The following is a 19,360-nucleotide window of genomic DNA, read 5'->3' on the forward strand; positions in this document are numbered from 1 at the left end:
TACCACACACAATACCAAATACATACACCAGAAGAGTTGACCGTCCCTTTCAGGTGTACTAACCTTAATAAGGTGTCAGTGTTCAGGTGTTCGGGTGTTCAGGTGTTTTACGGTGTTCGTTACTGGAAGAATAATTTGCACAAAGTCAGTCAAAGCACAGCACACACAACTGGATATGTCCTCGAATAGTCGTCTGTCATTTTTATATGTGTGTGTATATGTGCGTGTGTGTGTGTGTGTGTGTGTGTGTGTGTGTGTGTGTGTGTGTGTGTGTGTGCGTGCATGTGTGTGTGTTTGTGTGTGTGTCATTTGTGGCATTTTATATAAATCGTGGTCTTTTTGTATGTGAATTCTCCACAAATCCATCCAGCTGGTCAGGGGGGTACAGAGAGAAACTGTACACACACACATGCATACATGCACACATACATATGCACAATGATGAGAGGGAGGAGCTATGTGGCCCCACCTCTTCGTTTTTATCTCCCTCATGAGGATTTCTATGTCAATCATCAGTGGACTGCTGCAGTGTAATCTGTACGACCACGTGGAAACTGGACACTGTAGAATGTGTGAAGCCCACATGGTGTGTGCATGCTTGGGTATACACCAGTGTGTGTGTGTGTGTGTGTGTGTGTGTGTGTGTGTGTGTGTGTGTGTGTTTGCATGCACATTCGAATGACCTTGTTCTGTAATGTGTGTGTGTGTGTGTCTAGTCTCTGTTGAATGTGTCAGTGGAGTCTCCTTCAAAATGTGTCCTCATTAGAAAAAGCACACTGAAGAATGCTCTCTGCTGCCCTCAACTGGCACAGTGCTTACACTGCGCCGACAGTGCCAGACAACACAGCCTCTGGATCAACCAAACAGCCTCTGAAGAGTTCAACCACCAATCAGAAAGCCTCTGAACAGTTCAACCACCAATCAGAAATCCTCTGAAGAGTTTAACCACCAATCAGAAAGCCTCTGAACAGTTCAACCACCAATCAGAAAGTCTCTGAAGAGTTCAACCACCAATCAGAAAGTCTCTGAAGAGTTCAACCGCCAATCAGAAAGCCTCTGAAGAGTTCAACCACCAATCAGAAAGTCTCTGAAGAGTTCAACCGCCAATCAGAAAGTCTCTGAAGAGTTCAACCGCCAATCAGAAAGCCTCTGAAGAGTTCAACCACCAATCAGAAAGTCTCTGAAGAGTTCAACCGCCAATCAGAAGTCTCTGAAGAGTTCAACCGCCAATCAGAAAGTCTCTGAATGGTTTCAGCATCAAACACCTTCTAAAGAGTTCACCCACCAATCACATAGCTTCTGAAGAGTTCAAGTGGCTATCTGAAAGCCACTGAAGGTTTACGCACCAATCAGACAGCTTCTGAAAAGGTCAACCCCTAAGCAAACAGCCTCTGAAGAGCTCAAGCGCCAATCTACAAGCTGCTGAAGAGTTCAAGTGCCAAACAAACGGCTTCTGGCAAGTTTAACCACCAAACAACCTCTGAAGAGTTCAAGCGCCAATCAAACAACTTCTGAAGTGCTTAAGTGCCAATATTGAAAGCCTCTGAAGAGTTCAAACACCAGACTCTGAATGACCAGACTCTGAATGCTCAACCACCAATCAACAGGTTCTGAAAATATTCTTAATCATCAAACGAACAGCCACTGAAAACATTCGTCCAAAGTTTCAACCAGTCACATTGCTTCTGAATAGTTTAACTAGCTATCAATCACCAACAGCTTTTGAAGGTCATGACAATCAGTGTCTGAAAGTTCAAGCCAATCGTTTCAAAAGCATTTCAACCACCAAACAGCCTTTAATGAGCCTGAGTAGAAATGAAACTTCTTAGAAGTCTTAAAAGACCTTAACAACCAACAGCTATCCTTTAACAGCTATCCTACAGCTTCTGGAATGTTCAACCACCAAACAGCTTCTTCAACAGAATGGCCATCAATCACTAGCTTCTGAAAATTTCAACCACCAATCAAACAGCACCTGAGGGTCTCAACCACCTATTGAATGCCATCTGAGGATCTCAACCACCAATCAAACAGCATCTGATGATATCGGTTACTGATCATACAACATCTGAAGAGCTAGAGAACCAATCAACAGCTTCAAATGATCTTGAGCATCAGTCAAATCATCAAACAGGATCCAACTATTTTAACCACCAAACAACCAGTTACTGACGATCTCAACCCCCAGTAAAATAGCCCCTAAAGATCTCATTCACTGTTCAAACAGCCTCTGAAGAGCTGGACTACCGATCAGCAGCTTCCGGATTGGATCACCAATCAAACAGTCTCAGAATACCTGTACAGCATCTGAGGATCTCAACTGCCAATTAATCAGCCTCTGAAGCATCTGAAGACTTTATTCCCCAGTTGACTCGAGGTTAATAACCCTTAACGCTTTGGATCACGACAGACTGTGGGTCCGAACCTCTTTGTTTTTCAGGCCTGATGATGTGAATATCATTGTGCTTCCTGATCACAGATCAAGGCCTGTCCAAGCGAGTGGCACATCTGACCTCCGATGTAGGGTTCATCATGCGCATGAAAAGATGTTTACCAAACCTGGTGGACTGACATCTTTTCTCTGTACGGTTTCCACTGAATGTGTGTCCATGTTCCTCGGCCTGAGGCCGTGACCTCGGCCTTGTGTTTTGTGTGAAATGAAACAGGTCATTTGCTTACAGGGTCTGGCGAGGCTGATCGTTATGCAAGCTGGACCTCCTACAAGCAAATGCTTGACCTTGCTTTAGTCTTTCCTCTTCCTTTTGTACGTGGTGTTGGCGAGCAGAGCAAATAACACAGGGTCTCCTGGTCCTGGTGCACGTTTTGGTGCTCCAACACACCCACTCTACACTCAGGAAGGGCTTGATAATCAGCTGATGAGTTGAGTGAGGTGTGTTGGAAGCAGGGAAAACACTAAAATGTGCCGCGCAAGTGTTCTTCACAACCAGGATTACAAAAACTGCACATTCTGATTCATTCCCTGCTAGAGGGGGCGCTAGAAGCCAGCGTAGAGGCATCCAAACAGGCTGTTGTTTATATCCAAACTCATGAAACACTGACATGTACATGCAGAACACTTCGCATCTTTGCTTTTATGAAGCGATCTTCTCCACCGCCTGTGTCTCAGACTCGCACAACATGGACGGCAACTGACCATTAGATATGTTAGAAGGTGATTCCAAACTGCTGCATGCCTGCAGAACGTCATGCATGTCATGTAAACTGTCCCGAGAACCCTGTTTATGTTCATCCCGTCGCTAACGAGGCTGTACCAGGTGTGTTTTTGCTTTAGCCTTTTGCACAGAGACGACTCAGTGTGTCTTGTGTTGCGTTGGTTGACAGGTCTGGGCTCCAGCTGGGAGCTGACCGAGGGGTCACTCAAGTCTTTCCCATGCGTCCTCAATGACTGTCTGTGTGGAACGTGTACTGTGACTGCCATCATGTGGTCAGTCTTTGTAATTGCGTCTCGAGAAAAAATTAATAAATGAAGAAATAAAGAAATTGAGTCTCTTTGGGAATCTTTCCAAAATACGAGTGTGATGTAACAAAGTACTTAGTATGTAAACAATATTAATGTATAATTCACCCTCATGTCCACAAATCCTTATTTTCATCCACTCACACTGAAGTTGTAAGTCCATACTCAGTACATGACCATTATTTGGTCAGACTGTCGAGGGGTGGATGTACATATTAGGCAGCGAGTGAACGGCCAGTTCTTGAAGGTGATGAAGGTGATGAAGGTGCTGATGAACTGTGATGCTCTAGACAATGACTGGATCAGGACATCTCCAGAACATCAGGCATCAGGTCTTGTGGGGTCCCGATACGCAGTGGTCAGTACCTACCAAAAGTGCTCCAAGAAGGGACAACCGGTGAACCAGTGACACAGGGTCATGGGCGCCCAAGGCTCACTGGGAGGCCCCACCTACCTCACAGCTTAAAGGATCTGCTGCTTAAAGGACTTACAGGACTGAAAGGATCTGCTGCTAATGTCTGAAGGTGTCCAGGTCGTGGTCGTGTGGCATCGATGCCCCAACAGGCCAGAGCTGTTTTGGCGGCACGAGGGGGACCGACACAGATATAAGGCTGGTGGTTTTAATGTTATGGCTGATGTTATGGTGTATATCAGTGAAAGGGACAGTAGGCTAGGCTGAAATCAGAGCAAGCTTTAATAGGTTAATAGAACGTTTATTGCAGTGCTGCAGAATGAGTGTATACACTATATGTTAATGAGTTATTCCATTTATATACTTTTTTCTTGCACAATGTTATTCTCTCATATTCATAATCTCTCTCTCTCTCTCTCTCTCTCTCTCTCTCTCTCTCTCTCTCTCTCTGGTGTAGAAGGTTAAATGTGGTTATATGTTATGTCATCTGTCCTGTGATTTCCTCACCTACAGGGATCTATAAGTTCACTCCCTCGCTCTCCCCCACTCTCTTTCTCTCACTTTCCCTCTGCCTCGGTGGGGTCAATAACTCTGCCCATGAACAGGGGGCTGTCGGTCTGTTCGCTCCAGACGACGAAGACGAAGGGCTGCATGGCGCTGAAGGTGTTGAAAGAGCGAGAGAAGGAGACGCCGCTGGCCGCCGCGGCCTCCACGCCTTGTTCGGTCAGAGAGAGATACGCTCGGTGACGGCCGTCGGTCAGTTCAACGTACTCCTCCTCCGAAAACACAGCGCACAGGTTAGGAGAGTCGAACAGGCCGGAGAGACCTGAGAGAGAGAGAGAGAGAGAGAGAGAGAGAGAGAGAGAGAGAGAGAGCTTTCTAAGAATTCGGCCAGACTCTTCAGAGACGGTCTGTGCCTGTTAACCATATGCCGAAGATGCAGCAGTAAATGCAGTAAATCTGGGGGGGCCTAGTCTGTCTTATGAAGATCTGACCCCTGACCCCTGATCACAAGACTAACATGGCTCCCCCTTCTCTTCGAGTCTGAGCAACCTGGAGAGCTAAAGCTGAAGCCAAACCTGGTGAGCTAAAACTCGAGCTGTGGCTGGTGGGGGGTGGCTGTTCCACATGCCCAGTCATCCCTCACGTCTGGTGCCCGTCGCCACTTCACTTCGCTGCGTAATTTAGTGTGGTGGGTCCTAGGATGGATGGGAGGTCCTCACGCAGTGATGTAGCTGGTGAGATCTACTAAATGCCGTCCAATCGTACCCCGTCTTACCCTAGCTGCTCCCCCAGTTGTGGCTTGAATCTTGTAACTCAGAAAACCTCATCAGGGGGAAGAGCCTTTTCTTATAAGGCCCCCAACTCTGGAATAACCTTCCAGATAATGTTGGGGACTCAGACACAGTCTCAGTCTTTAAATCTAGGCTGAAACTCATCTGTTTAGTTTAGCTTTTGGTAATTAATGTTTCTTAGATAAAGGCTGCAGGTCCAGGGGTTCGAGGACACAGGGAATTGTAGTACACTGAGATGCTATGCTACTAAAAAGCTATGCAAATAAATTAGACTCGACTTGGAGATGATCTTACCTATCTTCTTCAGCAGACTGGCCAAGTCTGTGTTTATGCTCAGTTTGGTCTTGGGCAGGGTGACCTCAGCAGACACTGGTGTGATCATGTTCAACTCCTGCACCATGGCCCGGAGGCTGTTCTCATTCAGATTGTCCTCCACCTGTGCAAGGGCTTTTTCAGTCAAGGCGGTCGGGACCAGCACGTAGAGGCTGCTTCCGCCGGTGAGGGCGAACTTTCCCACCTGGAGCAGAAGAAGTGTGTAGAGATCATCAAACGGTTTAGACACTGTTCTACCAGAGTTCTGAAAAGAGTTCAGCTCTAGAACCTGCTTTTAAAATCAGATCATTATAATGGTGGAGGGATACATGCTGCAGGGTGTAGTGCAGCTACAGAAAGTAGTCCCTAAAGAGAACTGGATTAGTGGAGATTCTCTATTCACTATTTTACCTTCATCATCATCATCATCATCATCATCATTCCATATAAAACTCAGAAGACTCGTGTAGCTGAACTGGTGGGTTTGGATAGGAAATAATGATGGGCTGTATCTGTGTTGTAGTCATGGCGACCGACATTTGGTGCCTTTGACCATCACTACAGAACCTCACCTGAGCTTTTAAGGTGGTCATGTACTTCATAGCCAGGCTGAATTTGGAGCTGTAGAGAGAGGGCACAGACACCTGCTCTCCTGAGAAAGTAATAAACTCTCCATTTTTGACGATTTCTTCAAATGAGCCTTTCCATTTACCTGCAAAACACACACACACACACACACACACACCGACACACACACACACACACACACACACACCCCGACACACACACACACACACACACACACACACACCCCGACACACACACAGTCTCAATCTCACTGTGTTTAGACTGTCCTCTAGAACTCAGACGCCATCTCCAACCAGTTTTCTCGCTCTGAAGGTTCAGGCCATTAAAAGTCACTGATGGTGTGGAGGATGTTGAGCCCCGGACTGAACAAAGGGCCTCTGATATTTTTAACCACACCTTTTGCCCAACCACAGCTTCACCCACAACACCACCTCTCCCTTACAACACCTTCACCTCAACACCACTTTCACATAAAACCACACCATCACCCAACTGCACCTTTATCTCCATCCCCACATTCGGCCCAACTGCTCCTTCACCCACAACACCACCTTCACCCCAAACCACAGCTTAATCTAAATTGCCCCTTAACCCCAAAACCACACCTTCACCCCAAACCACACCTTCACCCCAAACATCACCATTGCTCCAATAACCATCCCCCCAACCACACCATCACCTGACTACACCACTGACCTAAGAACATCTTCATATAAACCATATCTTTACCCCAACACAATCTTTGCCAAACCACACCTTCACCCCAAAACCACACCTTCACATTTACATTTATGGCATTTAGCTGACGCTCTTATCCAGAGCGACTTACAAGGTGACTTGTATTACACAGGTGGGCCAATGTAGTGTTAGGAGTCTTGCCCAGGGAGTCTTATTGGTGTAGCGCAGCATATGGTCACCCAGGTCACTGGGAATCGAACTCTAGTCTCCCACATGATTTAATAGCTCACTGGCAGCTAGTGGTTTTATCTGTTGCGCCACACCAACCACAACTGCACCATCTCCCCAACCACACCTTCACCCCAAACCACTTGATCAACCCAACTACCCCTTCACCCCAAACATCATCATTGCTCCAATCGCACCATCTCCTCAACCACACCTTCACCTCAACAACACCATTCCCCACTTACACCTTTGACCTAAGAACACCTTCATATAAACCACATCTTTACCCCAACTGCACCTTTACCCCAAACCACACTATTGTCCAAACTGCACCCTCTCCCCAACCACACCTTCACCCCAAACCACACCCTTACGTCAACTGCCCCTTCATCCCAAACATCACCCTTGCTCAATCGCACCATCTCCCCAAACCACACCATCACCCCAAACTACACCATCCCCCCAACCCCCCACAACTTCACCTCAACCACGCCGTCCCCCAAATGCCCCTTTGACCTGACAACTCCATCACACTTCATTAGTGACTTAATGGAGATGAATGCATCTACGTCCACACAGGATCTTTGGTCTCATTTCTATATGGGTGCAGAATACGGACAGACTCTCTACCACTGACCGATGAAGTAGACGGCGTTCAGCAGGATAAACTCAGTCGACGGTTCCACAGAATCCACCAACTTGCTTATTTTATTCTGCGTCTTCTTCTTCACCCATGTGTTGATCTTCTCCGTGTTGTTCTCGCTGCTGTCGGTCAGCTTTTCCGGCACTGTGTCGTAGAACTCCAGCGACTGGTTAACAAAAGCTTCTCCAAGCTGATGCCCTGAGGAGGAAGTGGAGGAGTTCAGAGGAAAATCTACACTGATCTACTGACACTGATCCTACACTGATCTAAAGAGCTTCACTCCGTACTGGGGTTGTAGAACATCTGACTGGCCACATGCAGAGACTCCTTCATCTCCTCTCTCATCTTCTTCATCTCTGAGTGAAGGCAGGAGAAGTCGATGGGGAGATAGAGAGCATTCTCCAGCTCTGTCCTTGTTTGTCCTCGAGCACCTGAGAGAGAGAGAGAGAGAGAGAGAGAGAGAGAGAGAGAGAGAGAGAGAGAGACAAGCATTATTGTATGAAATGGTTTCGGTTATGGATTCCACAGTTAGTGAAAGTCATGCTAACTGTATCTGAAACAGGAGGAGAAACTGTGGGAAAGTGCAGATTGTAAACTTTTAATCAGGGAATTTACAGACAAGTTCAAATTTAGGGTGAAATTTACAGAAGAAGTTTTGAGAAAATTTACGAAGAAAATTCTGAAAATATACCAAAGCAAATGTGAAGAAATTTACTGTAATGTCTCCCTCTGCTGGCCTCAGTGGGAAGCTCATGCCCAAGTCACATGCTCTAATGTGCAAGAGGCTAAGCTCCGCCCCTCACCTGAGGCTCATCTCCAGCACACAGGTGCTGTTCATGACTGGACTGATTAGGACTCCTCTTGAGCAGCTGGGTATGGCCTGCTGCTGGTGAGGTCACTGTGATGCTTTCAGGCCTCGCGGTGCTTTGCTGGCTCTTTAGGTTTGGACCCTCTGCATTATGGATCCAGACCTCACCTGTGTCGTACCTGCCTGCTGGTTTTCTGACCTCTGACAGTGAGTATTCCTGTAGCCCTAATAAAAAACTCCCGCTGCATGATCAGCCTGCCTCAACCAGCCCTTCACATTTACAGAAGCAAGTTAAAGGAAATTGATAGAAATCAATACAAGAAGTTAATTGTTCATTTTATTTTCATATTTTGTTCAGATGTAGTTTTGTGTGCTTTGGCAACATTGTTGATGAGACAGTTTTGCCAATGAAGCCATTGAAATTGAATTGAATTTGAGAAAATCTACAGAAGCAAGTTAGACAAAATGTTTAAAAACAATTGTAAGGAAATTCACAGAATGTGAAAAGTGTGCAGAAATGAATTTGAGAAAGTTTAGGAACATTTCTACAAGCTAATTTAAAATGTTTATAGAAGAGAATTGAAGAAACTTCTGGTGAATCAAATGTAACAGGAGAGAGTTTGATTTCATGATTTTAAGATTTTTTTTTTTTAATCATTTCAATCTTTTGCGCTATGAGAGACGAGGTTGTGCCACGCTGTGTCATCCCCCTGCAGTGTGTACAGGTGAGCTGTGGGCTCTTACCGAGCAGCAGGTGAGACAGCAGGCTGGCTATGCTGATGGGTGAGATGAGCAGGTTTCGGCCCTTCTGCGTGCTCCTCAGTTTGGAGTAGAGATGAGCAGAAAATGCAGTTATGGACTCGCTGACCACGGCCTTCCAAGACCTGCTGTCTGGGTCAGGACACTCCTCCCAGGGCTGAGTGTGGTTCAGACAGCGAGGGGGCGGTCTAGCTGCAAGGTGGGGGTGAAGGGGGTGGAGTCAGTGAACAGGTGAGGATTCTTCGTTAGCGTGTAGTCAGTCTCTAATAGGTGTGTGATGTACTTTCAGACACTGTGGGACTTATCTAGAACATGGGCTGAAGTATGGTAGCATAGTTAAGCACAGGAACCGTATAAACACCAGACTGTGTTTAAACAGGCAGATTCAAAAATATTGGCACCTCTCAGGAAAGTCAGCTAAACATTAATCAGATATGGATCTGAAGACATCCAATAATTATATATTTAACAAATTAAGAATAGAGAAATGACTAACTTAATTCAACAAAAAAAAAATACCTGCAAATGTGATGTTTTGGAATACATAATCCTGTCAAACCCATATGTGTGAAATATTGGCACCCTTGAAAATAGCTATAAATTAAACCTAAAGGAATGTGTGTCATCAGATAAATAATAAATATTTTTATATAATGATATTGCTTTTAGTGTCTAAACATCATATTTAAGAAATACAATTTGCTAAAACATTCCTTTAAAATGTTGGCACCCATCTGCATCTTTACTGAATATCTGTACCTATAAAATCTATTTTTGCTATGTTAACTGCAGATTTGATTATACATAATTTCACGATGAGCTCCATCTCTGTGTTTATTCCCTAAAGATATTAAAATCAATTATTTCAATTAATTAAATGTATTATGTAGGAATTATGTTCTGAAATGCAGTTTGGTGTGAATGTAATTTGGAATAAGAGTAATAAAAGTATCTGAAATGTGTAAAAATACACGTCCATGTATTTAACTTACGCTCCACGACCATTTCCACCCTCACTGTGTGTTTCTCTGACCCCACGGTGACCTCACAGCGGTACCAGTCCGCATCCTCCAGTTTAACGTCAGTGATTATAATGGACCAGTCACGGTCATGGGGTCCAGCAGCCCAGGAGATCCGATTGCCTGCTGTTTTATCCTCCTCGTCGCTGGCGCTCGGTACTGGAGTGAGGCCTGTGTAGCCTGTGCTGTCCCCCTTGGACCATTTGCCATTGCTGTAACTGGTGTTTGTGTCCGTCTGCGCCTGCGGGATCGGGCACGGGAGCTGTGCTGTTTCGCCCTCTTGTACTATGGCGAGATACCATCTGTGCAAGACTGTGTCTGAGTTTGGAATAGACAATAAAGGAAGATTAGGAAAAATAATTATCAATTATCAATAACCCACTAGGTTGACTGATGACAAAGTTGAAAAATATAATAATGAATACACCCCCCCCCCCCCCCCCGCTCCACACGTTACCTGTGACCTTCAAATGAAACCTCCTCTTCAGCTTCATCAGCCCGTCTGACGATTGACCCTTGGTCACACATGTGTACAGTCCGGCATTTTTGGTCTCCACTGGGTTGAAGGTCAGGACTGGCTCAGTCAAATTAAGCTGAATTTCAGAGTTGGGGTGAATGTCAGCTTGGTTCTTCTCCGGTAAGAAGGTCCACTTGTAGGTCGGGAAGAACAGGTTAACATCAGATTCTTCAGAGCAGGTCACTGAGAAGGTGGAGCCAACCGGGAGGGATATGTCATCTACCGCGGATGAAACCTGGAAAATACAGGACTTGGATCAATGATTTGATAACCTGTTCTATATATAATTTAATAAACAACTGCCAGAATCACATGATGTTAAAGTGTGTGTGTGTGTGTGTGTGTGTGTGTGTGTGTGTGTGTGTGTGTGTGTGTGTGCGCGCGTACATACATACACTGCTCAAAAAAATAGGAGGGAACACTCAAATAACACATCCTAGATCTGAATAAATGAAATATTCTCATTGAATACTTTGTTCTGTACAGTTGAATGTGCTGACAAAATCACACCAAAATCTATTAACCAATGGAGGCCTGGATTTGGAGTCACACACAAAATTAAAGTGGAAAACACACTACAGGCTGATCCAACTCTGATCTAAAGTCCTTAAAACACGCCAAAATGAGGCTCAGTATTGTGTGTGTGGCCTCCACGAGCCTGTATGACCTCCCTACGACGGCTGGGCATGCTCCTGATCTCCTCCCAGACCTGGACTAAAGCATCCACCAACTCCTGGACAGTCTGTGGTGCAACGTGACGTTGGTGGATGGAGCGAGACACGACGTCTCAGATGTGCTTAATCGGATTCAGGTCTGGGGAACGGGCGGGCCAGTCCATAGCGTCAATGCCTTCATCTTGCAGGAACTTGTCAGCTCTTTCTCTCTAATTCCCCCAATTAGCTAATAAGCATTTAAGAGTGATGCATAAAAGAATCCAGCTCCGTAGTCAATAGAAAGGCAGAGTTCAACCTTTATTTCTGCATAAAGTGTACAAAGGAAGGTGAAGACTAAGGCACTACAGGTAATGCATTAGGTAATTGGCTCTGCATGGCGATGGTTTGCTTCGTACCTGCAGGGATGCTCATACCAGGTAACATGGCAGGGCGACATGTCCGCTCCTTGTAATCACTCCACTGGCGTTTCACAAGGCTCAGTTCTTGGTCCTCCTCTTCTCTCACTCTACACTCGCTCTCTTGGTAAAATGATATTATCTCATGGGTTCTCTTACCGCATGCTCTCTTTCCCACTGTCCGATGCACAGGTTTCTGCCCGTATCTTAGCATGCCTCGCCGACGTCTCGTCTTGGATGGCGGCTCACCACCTCAAACTCAACCCCAGCAAGACGGAGCTGTTGTACATCCCGGGGAACTGCTGGACCAAAAAACTATCTCACCATCTCCTTTGAGAACTCACTGGTCACTCCTTCTACAGAAGCTGGAAGCCTTGGTGTAGTGATGGATGATCAGTTATCGTTCTCAAGTCATGTTGCAAACGTAACTCGGTCCTGCAGATTTCTCCTGTACAACATCCGGAGAATTCGACCCTTCCTCTCTAGAGAGTCGCCCAGGTGCTTGTTCAGTCTCTCGTCACTTCCAGACTTGACCACTGCAGCTCTCTTCTGGCTGGTCTCCCTCTGCGCACCATCAGGCCCCTGCAACTCATCCAGAACGCAGCAGCCCGTCTTCAATGTCCCTAAATTTAGCCATGTCACTCCACTGCTGCGTTCTCTCCACTGGCTTCCTGTAGCTGCTGCCCGCATCAGATTCAAAACCCTGACTCTGGCCTACAAAGCCAAGAACGGACCAGCCCCTCCGTAACTGATGACAATGGTCAAAAGCCGATTCGCACCAAGAGCCCTTCGAGCTTCAAGTACGGCTCGGCTCGACCTGCCATCCCTCAAAATCCGCGGAAGACAAGCGTCCAGGCTTTTTTCTGTCCTGGCACCAAAGTGGTGGAACGAGCTGCCCCTGGGTGTCCGAACGGCCGAGTCATTCGCTGTCTTCAAACGCAGACTGAAGACCCACCTCTTCAGAGAGTACTTGGACGAATAGTTCTATGGTCACCTTATTGTCTTGTGTTTAGTAATGTCTAAGCTTAGAGGTATCCTCTGAATTATTGGTCTATTCTAACCAGCTGAGACTTTTCTTGGGTAAATAGCAAAGCACTTTGTAAGTCGCTCTGGATAAGAGCATCTGCTAAATGCCGTAAATGTAAATGTAAATTAGCCTGAGACAGCCAGCACTTCCCCAAAGCAGTCTGAATAGCATGGCTCTGCCTGTGTTTTATATACCTTCCTTATCATGATGCGATCACCCCTACGCATATTTTTTTGTCATGATGTTTCGGTTATGTCCAGGTCAAAAGCCCCTTACTCATTAACCAAGGTGCTTCTGCATCCGCTTATGTCTTGCAAATTCACACTTCTCTTTTTTAAAAGAGTGCTGACACCTGGCAGACCGTTCGTGCTGACTCTTGCAGTACTGGCAAGTTTGGACGCTTTCCAAACGGTTCACCTCTAATTCACCCCTAACAGAGCCCCGCCTTATTTCTCAAGGGCTTTTACACCAGTTTGAGTGTGAAGCAAGCTGGCTGTGTCATGCTAAGGTCATTGTGCCACAATACATACATTAAACGTGTTAAATGCCGATAACATATTTTTTAAATGCAGATAACTATCAAACTGCTGCCACACTCCAGCCGCATGAGGTCTAGCATTGTCCTGCATTAGGAGGAACCCAGGGCCAACCGCACCAGCATATGGTCTCACAAGGGGTCTGAGGATCTCATCTCGGTACCTAATGGCAGTCAGGCTACCTCTGGTGAGCACATGGAGGGCTGTGTGGCCCTCCAAAGAAATGCCACTCCACACCATTACTGACCCACTGCCAAACCGGTCATGCTGAAGGATGTTGCAGGCAGCAGATCGCTCTCCACGGCGTCTCCAGACTCTGTCACATGTGCTCAGTGTGAACCTTCTCTCATCTGTGAAGAGCACAGGGCGCCAGTGGCCAATTTGCCAATCCTGGTGTTCTCTGGCAAATGCCAAGCGTCCTGCATGGTGTTGGGCTGTGAGCACAACCCCCATCTGTGGACGTCGGGCCCTCATACCATCCTCATGGAGTCGGTTTCTAACCGTTTGTGCAGACACATGCACATTTGTGGCCTGCTGGAGGTCATTTTGCAGGGCTCTGGCAGTGCTCCTCCTGTTCCTCCTTGCACAAAGGCAGAGGTAGTGGTCCTGCTGCTAGGTTGTTGCCTTTCTTACGGCCTCCTCCACGTCTCCAGGTGTACTGGCCTGACTCCTGGTAGTGCCAGCCTTTCGCATTGATGTGCCATCCTGGATGAGCTGCACTACCTGAGCCACTTGTGCGGGTGGTAGAGTCCGTATTGTGCTACCAGGAGTGTGAAAGCACCACCAACATTCAAAAGTGATCAAAACAGCAGCCAGAAAGCATAGGTACTGAGAAGTGGTCTGTGGTCCCCACCTGCAGAACCACTCCTTTATTGAGTGAGTTTTGCTAATTGCCAATAATTTCCACCTGTTGTCTATTCCATTTGTACAACAGCATGTGAAACTGATTGTCAAAAAGTGTGTGTGTGTGTGTGTGTGTGTGTGTGTGTGTATATATATATATATATATATATATATATATATATATATGGTGTTGTATATATATGGTGTTGTATATATAATTCTTTAATAATTATGAAAAATATGTAATATAAAAATAATACTAATGACAATTCATTAAAAGGCATGTACTCAAACTATATACTAGTGAATATAAAACCTTCTATGCATATATACTACATATATACTTCTATACATTTATATTCAATTTAAATGTTTATTATTTAGTCCAGGTGACTAAGATCGAATCTATATATTACATAACAATGGATAATTCATTAATAAAATGAATTTAAATGCAATGTTAGATGTGAATATATATATATATATATATATATATATATATATATATATATATATATATATTTTATATATATATAAATATATATTTTATATTTATATATATATATATATATGATTTCATAATATAATGAATAAAACCTTAAAGAATTCTAAATAGAAGTGAGATCATTAATGTACATGTTCAGACTACTGTGTATATATTCAGAGCTATATGATTAGTTCAGAGTTGAATTCATTTAGAAATGAAGCTTTACTGCCTGTCTTTGCTGCCTGGTTCTCAGTAAAGGTCTAATATCAGGTTGAATCAGTTATATGTGACTGTGTAAAGCTGCGAAGGATCTTTAGACCTGCAGATGAACTGCGGGGCTGTTTGTTGACTTACCCCCAGAAGCAGCAGCAGTATGATTCCACGCAACATGGTGTCGCAACTCTACAATCACACCAACAGAGGGAAATAAATCAATACACTACACACACACACACACACACACACACACACACACACACACACACACACACACACACATACACACATTCGCTTGCAATGTTGACACTTTTGTTTAAAAAAGAAAATTACAAACACACACTACACAGACAAAAGTATTGGGACACCAGCTCATTTATTGTTTCTTCTAAAATCAAAGGTATTAAAAGGGTACTGGATGGAGCTCCTCCACCATCATTCCAGAGAACACAGTTCCTCCACTGCTCCACAGCTCCTCAGTGCTGGGGGGCTTTATACCCCTCTAGCCCACGCCTGGCATTATTAGGCAGCATGGAGCCAATAGGGTCATGATGTTCATCTGCTCCAGAGAGTCCTATTCTATTGGCAGTACTTCTTCTCTACAGGGACTAGACAAGCTGTGTGTGCATTTGCACATCTGTGTCAGCAATGGGTGCAGCTTAAAGTGGCAGAATGCACTCATTAGAAGAGGCGTCCACAAACCTTTGGAACGATTTCAAGATGTCAGAGAAGATTAGTTATTCCTGTCTGTGGAGACCTACAAATAATACCCTTCCTTATGAAGCTGTTATTTACTAAATAATAATTTTAGCATATTAAGTTTTCCCACCAGGACCAGGGTTTACTCTCCTACGATCACTAAGAGCACCATCCCAGACTGGAGAAATAACAGAGTTCTCAAAACCGTCTAGTATACTCTACAGCTTTTACACACCCAGCATCCCAGCGCTGGTGCTTCACCTCCCGTCTCACCTGAGCTCCAGCTCACCTGCTGCGAATGATACGTCGCTCAAGAAGCCCTCTGCAGAAGATCCTGGGGTGGAAAGTGTGACGCAGAAGAGGAAACTAGAGAAACAAGAGAAACAAAAGAGAAAGTGCACTCACCCAGACCCAGCAGCAGCTCCCTCACTTACAGGGTGTGTGTGTGTGAGTGTGTGTGTGTGTGAGTCCCTCTAAACTGCATCTCTTCTTCACTACTGATCAGTGATTTATTACTCAAGTGTTTGTTGGTTTGGAAGTGTCTGTATTTGCACAGTTCCTTTTAACCGAAATGGACCCGCTTACTGAAAGTCACGTGACCACAGTCTGGCAGTCACCTCACTGCTCACTGTTGGAGCTGCTGTGAGCTGTTGGGGTCTGTTGTAAACAACGAGCTGGTGCGGGAAAAGGGTTGTCTCTAAATATTACTATTGTACTGAGTGTTGTACCCGCCTGAGTGTCTGCTATCAGCTGTCTAAACAGTGGCCTTTCTGTAGGTGTGAAAGTAAAGGACGGTGTTCAACAAGGCTCTGTTCTAGGACCACTGCTATTTTCAATATATATGGATTCCCCAGTCCCATATTCAGTGTTAATTTTTGGGTTGTCTATTTTTACTGATATTATCATGTTCCAAAATGATTTCTTAACTAGAATTATCCATTAAAATGATGGAAAATATCCCCAAAATGAAAAATAAAATTCAGGTCAGGTCTTCTAAATAAATATGTTGAGATGATATATATATATATATATATATATATATATATACACTGTATATAAAAAAATCAGTATATATAAAATCAGTACAGTATATATAAAATCAACATATATATTCTTTTCATAAATGTAATATTAATACATTTTCCATAAAATGTGTAGAAATTGTTGAATTAATTTAATTTATTTTATTTTAAAAGTTACTTTTTATTATGAAGCAGTAACTCACTCCTAGTGTACACACTGCAGACTGGGCCATTAAACACACAGCCCATCCCCTCTAGCTCACACTGGCTTTGGGCATGGTGACCTTAGGGTCATGTGCTCACGTCAGCTCCAGAGTGTCCCGTTCCATTGGTCAGTGCTGTTCTAGGGGCATTGTGTCAGTCAGAAATAGGTCCCTTACTGCAGTTTAATTCACTCATAAGAAAGAAGTCCACAAACTTTAGGACAAGTGTGTGTAGTTTACAGTACATTTGGAGGGTTTTTCCGCTGCATGAACACACATTTGTCTTTCGTTCCAGACAAGCGTAATACCAGTGGTACCAGCGGGGTGCTGAGCTGTGAGGTACAGGAACACCGCGTAAGTAAGGAAGGGACTGGCAGCAGCAGGAGGAGCTCGAACAAGCTCCAGTAAGATCAGGGTCCTGACAGGAGCCGCAGAGCTGAGGCCGGCTGCCAGTCAGGTTAGATATTGATCACAGAGCGCTGCTACTGGCCTGTAAAGCCCTGAATGACCCTGTCTCTCAGTATCTGTGTGAACTCATCACTTAGCATGAAGCGCCACGCCCACTCAGATCACCGCCTCCCTTTCAGTAGCGAGAATTATGAAGCTTCAGTGGGGAGAGCTTCTCCTCATAGGAGCTCCTTCAGCAGTCAGTAGAGGAGTGAGTCAGTGCTAATGCTGCTAACAGTGAAATAAACTTGATTAATTATTAATACTAAATAATAATTATTAATTACTAAATAAGCATTATTAATTATTTATTGTGATGTCATGTGACCTGGTGACGCCTCGCCTCCGTTCACTGTTAGCAACATTAGCATGTATGAACTGTTGTTTAAGGTCTGGGCTGATAACCTGCAATCCCTATTCTAGAGTCTAGAACATTTTTTATTTGTTGTGTAGATGCTTTTTTAATACCAATACCAGAACCTTTTATCTGTAGTATACAGAACCTTGTTTTCCTAGAGTGTAGAACATTTTAAAATGGTTGTGTAGAGCACCAAAAGGGTTCCACTACCAGTATGAATAAAATAACCTTTTGTCAATACTACAGAGAACCCTTCATCAGTAGTATACAAATCCCTATTTGCTCAAAGTTTAGAACCTTTTAAAATTGGTTGTGTAGAGCACCAAAAAGGGTTCCACCATCATTATGTGTGAAATAACCTTTTTACAGTACTACATGGAACAATGTATCAGTAGTGCATAGAACCCTTTTTGCTTAGAGCATAATGTGTTGTGTAGAGCCCTTAAAATGTTCCAAGTCAAAGAACCATGTTCTTATACTACATAGAGTATTGGATCCTTTTTTGCTTAGAGGGTAGAACCTTTTAAAATTGGTTGTGTCCTTTTTTGCTTAAAGCTTACAACCAAAAAGGGTTCCGCTGTCATTAAAAGCTGAATACCCCTCTTTCAATTCTATAAAGAACCTTTTATCTGTAATTTACAGAACCCACCTGTTGTCTATAGCAAGTTTCACTACTGGTGTACAAGTCAAAGAACCCTTTTGCAATACTATGTAGAACCCTTAATCAGAAGTGTATAGGTCCCTTTTGGCTTAGAATGTAGAACCATTTACATTTAAGGCATTTAGCAGACGCCCTTATCCAGAACGACTTACAGAAGTGCTTCACTGTTTACCAGAGAAGAACCTCAGCTAGTTAGAATAGACTAATTATTCAAAGATACCTCTAAGCTTTAAACATTACTAAATGTGTTTTGTCAGTAAGGTGACTCTTCTCTTCGCCTGAGTACTCTCAGAAGAGGAGGGTCTTCAGTCTGGGTTTGAGGACAGCGAGCGTTGGACTCTGCTGTTCGGACACCCAGGGGAAGTTCGTTCCACCACTTCGGTGCAGGACAGAAAAAAGTCTGGACGCTCGTCTTCCGTGGATCTTAAAGGATGGCGGGTCGAGCCGAGCCGTACTTGAAGCTGGAAGGGCTCTTGGTGCAGATCGGCTTTTGACCATCGCTATCAAGTACGAAGGGGCTGGCTGGTCCAGTCTTGGCTTTGTAGACCAGAGTCAGGGGTCTGAATCTGATGAGGGCAGCAGCTACAGGAAGCCAGTGGAGAGAACTTAGCAGGGGAGAGACATGGCTGAATTTAGGAATGTTGAAGACGACCCGACCCGCTGTGTTCTGTATGAGTTGCAGGGGTCTGATGGTGCGTAAAGGGAGACCAGCCAGAAGAGAGTTGCAGTAATCAAGTCTGGAAGTGAGGAGAGACTAAACGAGCACCTGGGCGACTCTCTAGAGAGGAAGAACCTTTTTAGGTTTGGTGCTGTAGAACAAAAGGAACCCCCTATTAGGATGTGTTCACCATAGAGAAAAACAGTGGTTCTTTGAGTTTTCATGGTTCTACATAGAGCCTTTGCTGTAGAACCTTGTGTTCACCATGTGATCAGAACAGCTGTTCTTTATACTGTATCAGAACTGTGATGAACGGACCAATAAAAACGCTCCAAAATCAATCAAATCTTTTACATTGACGTCTATGTTCAGAAAGTTCAGAAGGTTTTCGGCTCTT

The 19,360-nt window shown here is 44.6% G+C and overlaps 1 protein-coding gene across 3 annotated transcripts; it reads right to left on the reverse strand.

The window, feature by feature from the left end:
• Nucleotides 1-4,154: 4,154 nt before the first annotated feature.
• serping1 (serpin peptidase inhibitor, clade G (C1 inhibitor), member 1) lies at nucleotides 4,155-16,171 on the reverse strand. 3 transcript variants are annotated; one of them, XM_072681252.1, is made up of 10 exons: nucleotides 16,020-16,171; nucleotides 15,054-15,101; nucleotides 10,678-10,972; nucleotides 10,194-10,538; nucleotides 9,187-9,393; nucleotides 7,922-8,065; nucleotides 7,629-7,832; nucleotides 6,070-6,209; nucleotides 5,480-5,702; nucleotides 4,155-4,716 (listed from the first exon to the last, which is right to left on the reverse strand). In XM_072681252.1, the coding sequence occupies exons 2-10, from the start codon at nucleotides 15,087-15,089 to the stop codon at nucleotides 4,448-4,450; spliced, it is 1,863 nt and encodes a 620-aa protein (XP_072537353.1). In that variant the 5' UTR covers nucleotides 15,090-15,101; nucleotides 16,020-16,171; the 3' UTR covers nucleotides 4,155-4,447. The 3 variants fall into 3 exon arrangements, with proteins under 3 accessions (XP_072537353.1, XP_072537355.1, XP_072537354.1); XM_072681254.1 differs by lacking the exon at nucleotides 16,020-16,171 and adding an exon at nucleotides 15,904-15,926; XM_072681253.1 differs by lacking the exon at nucleotides 16,020-16,171 and adding an exon at nucleotides 15,888-15,907.
• Between the last annotated feature and the right edge of the window lie 3,189 nt (nucleotides 16,172-19,360).

This window comes from Salminus brasiliensis, chromosome 6, assembly GCF_030463535.1.
Source record: "Salminus brasiliensis chromosome 6, fSalBra1.hap2, whole genome shotgun sequence".
NCBI classification, from domain to species: domain Eukaryota; kingdom Metazoa; phylum Chordata; class Actinopteri; order Characiformes; family Bryconidae; genus Salminus; species Salminus brasiliensis.

Excerpts from the sequence above, each read along its gene's own strand:
- serping1 (XM_072681252.1), bottom strand. The coding sequence starts at position 15,089 with ATGTTGCGTGGAATCATACTGCTGCTGCTTCTGGGG. Across the intron at positions 5,703-6,069 it reads TGACCACCTTAAAAGCTCAG|GTGGGAAAGTTCGCCCTCAC; the intron begins GTGAGGTTCTGT and ends CTTCTGCTCCAG. Across the intron at positions 4,717-5,479 it reads CAGTCTGCTGAAGAAGATAG|GTCTCTCCGGCCTGTTCGAC; the intron begins GTAAGATCATCT and ends TCTCTCTCTCAG.